The sequence below is a fragment of the Aptenodytes patagonicus genome, chromosome 3 (genome assembly GCF_965638725.1).
Source record: "Aptenodytes patagonicus chromosome 3, bAptPat1.pri.cur, whole genome shotgun sequence".
Lineage (NCBI taxonomy): Eukaryota > Metazoa > Chordata > Aves > Sphenisciformes > Spheniscidae > Aptenodytes > Aptenodytes patagonicus.
In genome coordinates this window covers 65,400,679-65,412,736 of record NC_134951.1, presented here as the reverse complement: position 1 = coordinate 65,412,736, position 12,058 = coordinate 65,400,679, and the positions used below count along the sequence as shown (strand labels likewise).

General features: G+C 39.8%; 1 protein-coding gene across 2 annotated transcripts in view; it reads left to right on the top strand.

The window, feature by feature from the left end:
- The window catches only part of STX7 (syntaxin 7), a 34,778-nt gene that overhangs the window by 2,266 nt on the left and 20,454 nt on the right, over nucleotides 1–12,058 (top strand). For both annotated transcript variants that reach the window (XM_076333624.1, XM_076333625.1), the window contains exon 2: nucleotides 5,157–5,310. In XM_076333624.1, coding sequence (XP_076189739.1) covers nucleotides 5,229–5,310 — 82 coding nt within the window. In that variant the 5' untranslated portion in view covers nucleotides 5,157–5,228. The remainder of the gene's footprint in view (nucleotides 1–5,156; nucleotides 5,311–12,058) is intronic.

Sequence of the window (12,058 nt, the reverse complement as noted above, 5' to 3'; positions counted from 1 at the left end):
TTTCCATGTTTATTATGCTCCATAGTTGGTTTTGTATTATGGAAGCCCACAGCCTGCCTTTGTGGACCAGGATTCCAGCACTTTAGGAGCTGTAAAAGCACAAAGTGGAAAATATGGTCTCTGTCTCTAAATATAGTAGCCTAAGTATAAGGGGAAGAAAGAGATAAATCCAGAAAAAAACTTAACCTCCCTCATCTCCACTAGAGAAAATAGTGGCAGATTTAGTGCTCACCTGTATATTATTAAGTCAGTTGCTATGAGTCAGTTATGAGAATCCCTCAAGTGCTGTAGCAGGGAGTACTTATCTTACAGTGTACAGTCTGCCCTTTATTCCAACAGCTTTTTTTTTTTTTGGGGGGGGGAGGGGGTTAAGATTAATTTTACCTGCTGCAAAGTTACTGCTAAAGTCAGCAACAGATGCTGTCCAAAGATGGTAATGTGTTTTTGGTTGCCTTAGGTGGGTGCCAGAGTCAGTCCGTAGATGCACCTTGTCTCATCTCAGTATTTGGGTGGTAAAACCTACTGAGGTGAAATAGATTGAGCGATGTTATATTGCAGAAATCTTACTAAGCATGGCTGTTACCATGATACATGCTTTCTGTAGCTAACATTGTGACTGGCTGCAACTTTTTTTTGCCAAAGTCTTTCAGCCGTTTGTCATTTTTGCCTGTGTTTTCACCCCGCTTGAAGGATTTTGCACTTTTTTTTGGCAGTAGCTTACAAAGGAAGTCACATTTAGGAGTTGTTTGGGAGAAGCTTAAAGCCCCATGACTTGTCTCTGGATATTTAAAGACATAAAATCCTAATTCAGATCAGATTTAAATTTTCAAGCGTTTCTATGGAGTGCAGCATGTACTTTTTGCTTTCTGAAGGTTAAGGATCCATGTAAACATTTCTAGGTCCTGATGCTAAAATATTGCTTAAACAGTAAAATTATTGCTTAAGGGTTCTTGTCCTAATATATATGGGCTACATTTATAGGAGAAGGAAAACTCCTAGAATATCTAAATGAGAAAATACAAAATAGATTAGCTGCTTATTAACTGTAGCTGACAGGAGCCTGCAAGATAGTGAGGTGACTGCTGCTGAGATCTAAGATGTGCTGCGCTTGTCATGTCGCATCGTTTTGTCCTGATGGAGCTTTCAAGAATGGCACTGGGGAGCTGCTCGGTTGTGGAGTTCCCACTTTCTTGTCTCTGCATTCAGCAGTGATCTGACTGGAAATAGCCAAGGGAAAAGTGGATTTTTTTCCGTGGCTGACAAAGACCTTTCTAGAAAGCATGTTGATACTAAGGTTCATTTTTTGCTTGGGTATGGAGTGACAGGGTGATGCAGGAACTGGTTAATACAGAAATTAGGAAAAATATATAGCAATCCTTTGAATTGTTTAAACTTTGAAGCAAGACCTCTCTGTACATACACAGTGAGTGTTGATGAAGTGTTCTGATTCTTTATTTCATTTGTGCCAGTAGACTCAGTTCTTTGGACTTTCTTCAGTAGCTTGACAAGCCGAGTTACCACTAGGTGTACTCCCATTCAAAGACAGAGATGTTGAGCGGAAGATCAAAGGTACAACCAAAAGCTCACATCCAACTGAAACTTTTAGAGGAACCGAAGACTACCACAGATGCAGCTCTGTTCCAGTTTGAATACAAAGTGTACTTCCCTCAACAGCAGCTGATTATTAACTTTCCCATTTTAAAAGTTATGCAGACAGTAATACCAAAATACGTGACAACAGAGTAGTTAAATGCTGTGGAAGTGAAAAGGGGTAATTTCTATGAAAATTCAGAGTCTTGATGAATGCTCCTATCACCTTGGTGTGGAAGGAAATGCTTGCTGCACGCGTCTGTTTTGTTTCCTGGTGGTTGAAACCGTGACCTTGTCAAAGCCATTAGCAAAACTCCCGTTGACTTCCCAAGGGCTCAGCTATCTGTGTTTTCAGAGGAGTTTGAGTAACTCAGCGCTAACAAGTGAAGGGTGTGTGAGTGGAAGTAGGGTGTTTGTTCGGTTCAGACGCCCGTGTTGCTGTGAGAACAATTAGAATGAGGAAGAAGTTCACACTTCCCGTTTAAAAAATAATAATAAACAAATACAAAATTTTCCTTCTCTTTGGCCTGTTCAGTTTGTTTTTTCTTATCTTGGGGAGTTTGTGGTGAAGATTGGGAAGTGATGAGAGCTGATGGCTGCCCCCTTACCTTTCTTTCTGTCTGTTACACAGACCAGTAGCTTACCCTGTCACTAACCTGTATTATTAACATACTCGGGAATAGTATTGCTGGTGGAAGAATTTGTATGGAGTAAAACAGCTGCGAATTTACACTGCTATCCTACAAATTTACTATAACTCTCAACTGAAATATGTGTGTGGATTCAAAGAATTGTATCAATAATTAGAGAGATCTACACGTGCAGATGAAAAGCTAAGCTATATCGTGTGGGCTTTGCAATCTATCATCTGAACATCCTCTCATTATGTGTTGTGTTTGGCTGCCCAACTATGTAGCTAGAAAGTTGAAAAGCTCAAAGTCTTATGTATTGTACAGTCCGTACATTTGTCAGTATAGTGCAGTGTAACTTGTTTAAAGGTACTTATGGCTAGCTGTAGAAATTTTCAAGACAAAAAAAAGAAAGTCAATCACTGCTTTTGTCAAGACTTAGATGAAACATTCTGTGTGTATCTCTTGATTGTAATGCTGTTGCTGAGAACAGTGCAACAGGCAGCTGTCTGGTGAATACAAATACGAAGGGAGAACAAACAATCGTGAAGGACTATTTCAGTTAGTTCTGTAGCCTTTCTACACAAGGTAATTTGGTCTTTTGCTGTCTCTTCTCCCGAGCAGCTGCATTTTAATGTTTAACTTTTAGCATTAAATATAATATTTAACTACAAAGTACTTTTAGCCAGTGGTAGCGTTGTAGTTAGCATGCTACTAAAGTGTCTGGAAATAGTCATAACTTTTAAAAGAAACAAACAATGTCAACAGTTCTGAGAAATCTTCTTTTTCAAACTAACTTCTTTTAGGTGGTTTCTTTGGATTTTATGCCTACGATTGTATTTTCTGCTAAATTGATAGAATTTCCTTACTTAGTCAATACACCAAGGCGTAGAACCATTTATTCGCTATAAAGTTTGCATGGGTTTTGTCTTACAATACTAATTCAATGCAATATTGCCTAGAGTTTCCAAAAAGATCAAGGGTTGTTATGCCAGCCTTGGACCAGATAAGTGGGATTTAGGCTGGCTGACTGACTGACTTCAGACTTCAGTCTGTGACCCAAAATAACTTGAATCTGCATGTGGTACAGACAAAGACAGGAAACAATACTGCAGAGAGCTGGTATGACTCATGGGCGATTGTGCAGGAGGTACAGTAGAAGCGTGCAAATACACTCCCTGTCACCTCATCTGCAATCAGGTTGTTCATTACTAGGGAATACTTCAGGGCCTGAAGACTCCAAGCAGGGTTTGGGACCCTCGTGCAGCAGCCATTTCAAAATTGTGCAGGGTTTGTCTTCACAGTAGCTTGTTCATCTGGCATAGGTAGTGTAACCTGCAGGGCAGCGGGGATGAGCCTGACCCCTGTAGTTGTACCCCTGGTGAAGTTCTGGTGGGATGTGTCTGACCGTGCAATGTCTTGGCAGCTCCACTACAGATCATTTCATGTCGTAGAGATATGAAAACAGTAATATTTTAAAACAGCCAGCATGATGCTGTGCTGTATTAATGCAGGCATTTCCGAAGGTGAAAGAAAATAATATTTGGCAACAAGGACTGTTAATCTTTTTAAAAAAAAAAAAAGTTCATAAGGACTTGAGTTTGCAAACTGTAGCACAGTTGGTCTCACACTTGACAAATCAGCTGGCCTTTTCATTTCCTTCTTTTCTGGTTAAACATTTACATGTGCTTTCTCTCTCTCCCTGAAATTGAGTTTTAGCTAACCAGAAGTTAGCTAGTTAACCAGAAGCTGGCAGGCCAGGAGAAGAGGACGTTGCTTGGAAGGCACGTGGTTTGGGTTGAACAGTGGAAGTGCAGGGAACTGGTGAGGTTAAAATGTTGAACCAGTGAGGGTGATGTGCAGGAGAGTGGAAAGGATAAAGTTAAGACTAAGCGCAACCTGGATGAAATTGTGGGATTGTGCTGAACGCACATATGCTTGATTAGTCTGCATTCTCACTGCAGAACAGATAAATTGCCAGGTTTGATTTGCACGTGTATCCTAAGCTATGTCTTGTTAATTTAGATTTAGAGTATCTTTGAGCTTGTGCTGAAATTTGGTCTGTATGGATGGAAAGCAGGCTAAGACATCTCTAGTAGTTACGTGCTGCATGATTGTATTATGTGTGCTTTTAGGGCAAGTGTATTTGTGAGTATTTGTGTTGTCAGATTTTGACCTTTTTAGGTAAGATATGATAGTTCTGGGTGCAAAAAACACCCCTAAAAATGCATTTGCATACCCAAGTTGTTGAAAAATGAGTTCATATTGAGAAACACAGCAGGCGAAACGGGATAAAGTGGCAATTCATAGAATTCAGATGAAACTGGATTACAACTAAAACTGAAGTTGGTACAAATGATTGGTGTTTAGAGGGTATTAGGTGCCTCCTTCATTCTGGTATCTTGTGTGATATCTGCTGGGTTTTTTTCCAGTGGTTTATATATCCAGGTTGTATTGGTGGGATGGGTGATACATGGTATGGAAATAACCATATAATTGATTTGGGACATAATTCATCAGAGGATTTGGCATTGACAGATTAAATGTACAGCTTTTTTCTGGAATGGCAACAAATGAAAATGCATACTTTTTCTTTGCTTACAGTGTGGGAAATACATAAGAAGTTTGACAAAGGATGTAGTTTCTGTGATGTAGCTGCTGTAGAGTAATTGCAGATCTTAAGCTGTGTGTATTACTAAGAATCTTAATAGTAAGAGTTATTGTAGGAAATTCAAAAAGGACGTCATATTCTTATTTAATACTTTTTTAAGGAAGCATTCCCTTAAATTCCGTCTTTGAAGTACTGTGTTTTCAGAGAGGGTAAACATTAGTATATGGAGTTTTCTTTAATCTTTTCCTGTGTATTCTTCTTTAAGATGATGAAGACCTTTGTAAACCAATGACCAAGACATAACTCTGTTTTCTGGGGGGGGTTAGGTGTCCTTAATAGGTGGAGACTGTCTGACTTGTTCCCATCGTGGATGATCTTGACAGCGAATCTACTCAGCCATGTCATACGGCGCGGGTTTTGGGGATCCTAATCAACTCGCCCAACGCATAACTTCTAACATCCAGAAGATCACTCAATGCTGTAAGTTGCATTTATGCATGTTTATATAAAACTTTAATAATGGTGGTGCCCCCCATTTGAGGTTAGTTTCTCAGATTCATTCATGGGAATTCACTCTTTGACTTCACCTGCTCATTTGACAGGTTTGTGGCACCCCACACAGCAGATCCGGTCCTTCGTATGTATGGTTAAGTGTGATCTATCCTGAGGAAGTATAGTATCACTCTGTATTCACCAAATGAATAAATAATTAGTAAGATGGCTGCTGGTAATAAGCTAGTTTTGTCCTGGACAGTTATGTGGCACCTTAAGATGGTAGGTTGAGATGTTTGCTGAACAAGGATTGCATCAAATATTTGCTGGAGCTTGAATTGTTTAGCAGGGACAGAAGCTGTGGCCTTGCAGCTTGCCCTTGGAAGTACATATTAGATATGTAAATAAGATTGTGCAAGTTTTAATTTACCTGTGCTTAGACTCATGCTACCTAATTTTTTTAGCCACCTAACTGGGGTGTTCAAGTTAGAGGTAAGTTAGGCTGCTGGGGTTTACAGTCCTTTTCCCTTTCCCTCCATTTTCCATTATATTTCTAATATGTGTGTGTATATATATAAAGCAAATACAGCTTGATCTCACAAATTACGCAAAGCATCCTATTCATCAGAAGGGAGCTAGCCATGAACAGCATGTGGCTAGGTTTTGCAATGCATGTTTTTAATGTTGTGCAGGACATAGTGTGCATGCAGAAATGAGTATTTTATTATTAAAACTTCAAATGAATTCTTATCAGTTCAGTATGTCACTTTTTATTAAAACTTTGATCTTTGTTTTGCAAGACAAGTTTCAGGAGTTGGTATTTGTAGCACAGATTAATGGCACAGATGGGGCTTTTGCGTATTTTTTCAGCTACATTTTGTATTTTCTTCCAGAAGGAATTTCTTTAAATCGCAACAGACAGGAAGAAAAATTGCAGTTTTGCTTTATTGAAAAGTTTCTGTACATCAGGGTTGTATTTCCTCAAGCTAAAATTAACAAACTGGCTCTGTAAAAGCCCTTATGCTTTACTTCCTAAAATCTGCTCAGTGAATTCACTCAGTCTCATGGCTTCTAACTTGGTCTTCCAGAGACACCTGCCAACCTGTGACAGACACCGAGCCTCCAAGGTGTAAAAAAGAAGTCTCGGTTGTCAGGTGAAAACGTAAAGTGAAATCAGTGGTTGGAACTGGAGCATTGTGAAGACAGTCACTGAACATAATTAACCGTCTTATGCTGGACTCAGCGAGTCCTTAGTCTCATCCTGCCTCTTCCATCTCCTCTCCTGCTTCTGCTGTGTCTCCCCTCCCCTTGTGACAAACAAGGTGTACTAAAAGCAAGCTGCCCATGCTTAGATAGAAGGAGACATGCCACAGGGGTTACCTGCAGTCCTGCTCTCCTTTCCTTTTTGAAATTTAGATGGCTAAAGTCTGAGCAATAGACAGATGCTTCTGCCATTCCAAGACCCAAGTCCAAGTCTCTCTTAGCCCTACTGCTGCATGGCTTCAGAAACAGGAGCTTTGCCTTCAAAAGCTCCAGCCAAGCACTTTTCTGGGACTGGTAGGTACACAGCTGGATTCCATCCCTCGCTCTTCTGTAGATCTGACTGAACTGTAACCACTCAATTACTCTTGTAGTCCATTCTCCTCTGTTAGATTTTATGAGGATCTGGATCCTGTGGGCATGCTGGACACATTTCTGGGACTGAGCTCTCTAATGGCTTATGTACACTTTTCTAGCTATTTTGTTCCCATGTGTAGTACCTGTCCAGCTTTCTGTTGGAAGGTGTGAGCTGCAGGAACTTCCAGGTCAAATGGGGAGAAACTTGCAAGCTTAGGGACCTATAGAGCTACTCAGCTGCTGAGCGGGTGTCTCTTAGACTGCAATTTATGATCTTGGTTAGGGAGGGAGGGGGAGAGAAATAGGAATCTTGACCCTAAATCCATGTTTTTCCTTCTAAGCAGTTGACTTGATTTTGCACTTCTGTCCAGAAATGCTTAGCATTTGTGAGATGCGTCAACACATTTGAAATCTTCTTGGTTAACCTGGAGTTGTGTAGATATTCTGGTTTTCAGAGTGAAATTAATAGAGTACGAGAGTTTCGTTTCAGATTACCGAACCATTTCAGGAGGTCCCTCAAAACTAATTCTTCTGCTAACATGCAAGCAAACTGTGAATACTACTACAGAGATATAGATGAGATACAGATTAGTTGAAAGGCAGCTGGCTGTTCCAGTTAGAAGCTGGCCCTTTAACTTGTGGGAGAAATACAGAAGAACTTCCTGAATTAGACAACACTGTGCTGCTGAGATTTCATAATACAGCAGAGTTTTATAGGCGGTAGCGTTGGTCAGAACAACAATATTTAGTGTAACATTTCTTCAAGGTTGAATTATTACACACACACCCTCCAAGTAATAAATTTGACCTGGTTCTTGATTAACTGTTTTTAATATGCTATACATATACAAGATAAAATACATATATTAAATACCTCACATTTCTTAATGCATCACATGATGCTGCTGAATCACAATTAATACTTGTGATCCTTACCTCCCTTCTTTCCTAGTTCATGTATCCCACTGTTACTGATTGACAAGCAAAGCTCATCTCTATGCTGGTTTAGCACACCACTTCAATAATTAAATTAGTTGCAAGATAGTATTCTTTTTGGTTTGGGTTGTTATGTGGTAATGGAGAGGACCTATATTTGTATCAGGTAAGCATACACTGCTGTCTGCACTCAGAGCTCTCTTGGGATACCAAACCCCAGAGCGTTCTGTGAAAAGAAGGTTCTTTCAGCTGTTCTTTAAACAAGGATCCGTGCGCTGTTTTGCGTTTCCATCATCTCTGCAGAAATAAGTGATTATAACATCACTTAGCAACATCTATGGAATGGAGTCTACTTTCTTCAGCCTGAAATTCATGTTTTGCTTATCAGCGACATCTCCAAGCTGAGATTTAGGGACCTAGACTGCAGAGCATTTGTCTGTGCCTTGTGTTAAAACTGTTCCACTGAGCATCTGGAATTGCAAAACTTAAGGCTCATCTTGACATCTGACATAGAGCAGCAGGCCTCAGGCAGGAGAGGGAGAGTTAGGCGCTCAGACCCACTCATAGCGTTTTTAGAGAATCCATGTGACTCTTTTTGAGCAGTGCTGTAAAACCTGGGGAGCCTGAATCACATGTGTTTGAATGAGCTGCAGTGTTGTGTGCTGAACCTCGGTGAGGTCAGCGATGCCTGCGAGCTGTGTCTCACTGATTTGGTTTCGGGTCTGTGTTAACAGTGATGAGAAGCAGATCTGCGAACAGCTAGGGAACCTTCCGATTTAAATAACAAAACCAAAGAAGTGTATAATGAGCTTTGGCACCTCTTAGGCTTAGGCAGCTGCTGAATTTCTATGTTACTAGAACACAACTTACAATAAAGGTTTGAAAGTCTGTCTGGAATCTGGTCCAAAGTAACTGTAATTCTCATTCCAGGCCTATGTTATATCTGATTATAAAATCTAGATGACACACATTGAGTTGGACTTTTGAAATATGAATTTAAAGGTGGTTGAGGTTTGTCCCTAACTTTCTGAATATGAAGAACAGGAATATGGAGAACAGAATATAAGGAATGATGCAGGGTGTAGAGCTCCAACCAGGCTGGGCTTTGCAAATGGAGAACCAACTATCAAGAACCTATTGTTTTAATCAGTGTTTACTGAAGGAGCAGTAGTTCCAGAACTGGGTTTCATAGGTTGCACTCTCACTTATGTGGCAGCTTAATGGCAGCTGCTATTAACTTGAGAGAAATCTCAGTGCCTTCCTTCAATATTTCCTTGAAATATTTCCTGTTCGTCACTCGTTTACAGCAGCTGGATACACAAGGAATGAGTGTGATGCACAGAAACAAGATGAGCTAGCAAAAAATATTTCTTTGTGACAAAATAAGTCCTGCCTGCTTACAAATCTCTATTTCTACCAGGCATGTTCATTTACCATGCTAGGGATATGCCTAGTAGGATGACAGCAGAGTCCCTATTGTGATTTTTTTTTTTTTTTTCCCCTCCTCCTCTTCTTGAAGAGCATGTAGCGAATTGTAGAATAGGAAATCTGATCTTTCAACAAATGGAAAGATTAAAGTAGAATAAGTAAAACAAACAAAAAGCCTAATTTAAAAGCTTTAAAATATGTTAATTTCAGACTTCTTACAACTGTGAAGATGAGGGGGAGCAGTTCTTTGAAATCTGACAGTTTATGCATTTTAAAGAATTAATTCTCTTTGTGTAGCAAAAGGAGGGAAAGCATTTTGTTTAAAAAGATGTTCCCAAGAGGGAGCAAAATGGGAGTTGCATTCATCTACATGGACAACTCCACAGTTATAAGAGTAGGAAGGATATGGTTAGAGGAGTAGGGGCCTCTTCTACTCAGCTGCAAAGATTTTACTTGTGTCTCTGACAGGAACCGTGCAAGAAGAAGTAACCAGCCGTGGTTTTTCCTCCCCCCACATAGTTCTTCTCGAGTCTCTTTCCCATGTGTGGGTCATTGAGGAAGCAGACTTGTATGCCTTTGTTTTGCTTTGCTCCTAATATTTTCTTTGTAGCTACCGAAGATGTCACTCAGTGCAATCCCTGAAGAAGAGCAAGAATGATACAGGCTAGATAGATAACTATCATGTCTCCACTGGCATCTTAAGCCAGGCTTTGGGAGCTGTTGGTTCAGAAGCAGTTTAGAATGCTGCCTTTTGCTTGGGAACACAGAACAAAGCCTGGCGTTGATAAAGTACACCCAGTCTTTGAGTTTTAGAGAATTTCTGGCTTGCAAACTGTAATCAAACAGTTACAGAACCTACACTAACTGAAGGGAGGCATTCATATTCCCTCCCTACCTATCCTTTCCCAACTCCTGCAGTTTCTAAAGGTCGTGGCAGGGTTTTGTGCAGTGGTAGCTGCAAAGTCAGTAAGAATGGCATAATCTACCCTTGATCAGTATTGGCAAGGTCAGTGATAGAGTATTTGACTTGTTCATGCACACTGAAAAGCTGGAGAAACATACGCTCTGCATACTGCAAGGTAATAAAAATAAAATTCAGTAGCCACAATCCACATACGGCTAGAGGGAGTCTGCCTGGCTTTGAGAGATTATTTCTCATAAGGACTCTTGCTTTCTGCTGACGTTCTTTTCTGTTCGTTAAGGTAGCACAAACATCAGTTCATAGAGAGCACATTCCCAGAAGGTCAGCTTCAGCCAGCAGAGATCCCTCTGTCATGTGATACCTCTCCTGTGACAGCAAGTTTGTCCAATTTCTGTTGCATCCCAAGTTTTCTATAGGCAGTATTTTCACTTGATGTTGCTAAAATGGGAGTTGAATGACATCAATCATATGACTTTCCCTTTCACTTTATGTAACTGTAGAAAATCATAAACACGGATTAAACCCTGAAGAATATGAGAGTTCTGATATATGCCTTTTTGTGGTGGTTTAAGCCCGGTAGGTAGTTAAAATGTTCAGCTAAAACAGGATGAAACATTCATGAAAAACTACATCTGCCACTGTGTTTTGTAACACCAGCAGATTCGCATGATTATTCTTTAGCTAAAGAAGGATACAGATGGGCAAATGAAAAGTAAATGAAATCACTGAGGTGTTGAAATCAGAGCCTGTACGAAAACAAAATTCTGTTTTGTCTATATTTAAAGTGAGGTTTTGTACAGGTGTGGTTTGAAAGCAAATAGGCTTAAAGTAAAGCTTGTTGAGACTTTTAATGATGATATTGTCAGAAATTTCCAATTAGCTGCAGTTAACCAGAATTTAAATTTCTGGGAACATACTAGTTGGAACAAATTTTTTTTTTATTATTGATGCTGTTGTCAGGAAGGTTTCTTGGATTTAGGATGAAGTTTCAGTAAAACCTGGAAAGGGATGGTTATTTAGGGGTTTTAAGCACCCATTATGGTCCTCCACGTTCCATTTTGTGGGCTTTTCCAAGGCTGAGGAATTGAACTTGAATCTGCTATATCCAATTCATAACCTGAATATGAAGGATAATAGGAGGAGGAATTCAGATATTTTGGGTCTTTCTAAATGCCTGTCTTTCTGCAACGAGGTGAAGTCATAAAGCCCACAGTTCTTTTAGAAATAAACTATTTCTGAAAACTTCAAGCGTGAATTATTTGCATGCTGTTCCTAAAGGCTTTGTTCTATGTAAAGTAGAATATATATTTAAGGTAGTATGCCTCACAGATTTGTTTATGCATTTGGAGAGTTTTGTTAATATTTTTCTGTGTTTTGTCTTGTTTGTTAAAAATATTTTGGTTCTATGGAAAATGACATATGAAAGTGTCTTATGTGGATGACATCGCACAAGAGGGACAGGGATTTATTTATGCTAGCAGCAGAATAGAGTGAAAAATGCACACCCCAGCGCGCTATTTGTGTTAGTATGTGCAGAAAAGGCAAAATTTTTCCTTGCCCTACACTGTTTTGCATTACCTTAGTGAACTAGTCTGGGCAAGGTGGGGACAAAAGAGCTCTGTAAATTAAGCCATCTTAGTTTGGAAGTGGTTTAAATAACAATTGTAAAACCACTGTGCAATTTACAAATAGCAAGGTGACCAGAGAAGACATCCACAATTTTGTCTGCAACTGTTGCTTTTGCTGATGGAGCGAGCATAAATGGACTCACCTAGGCAAGATAACTTTTGCAAAGCAGCCTGCATTTGCAGCAGAGAGGGGAAGGGATGTGGC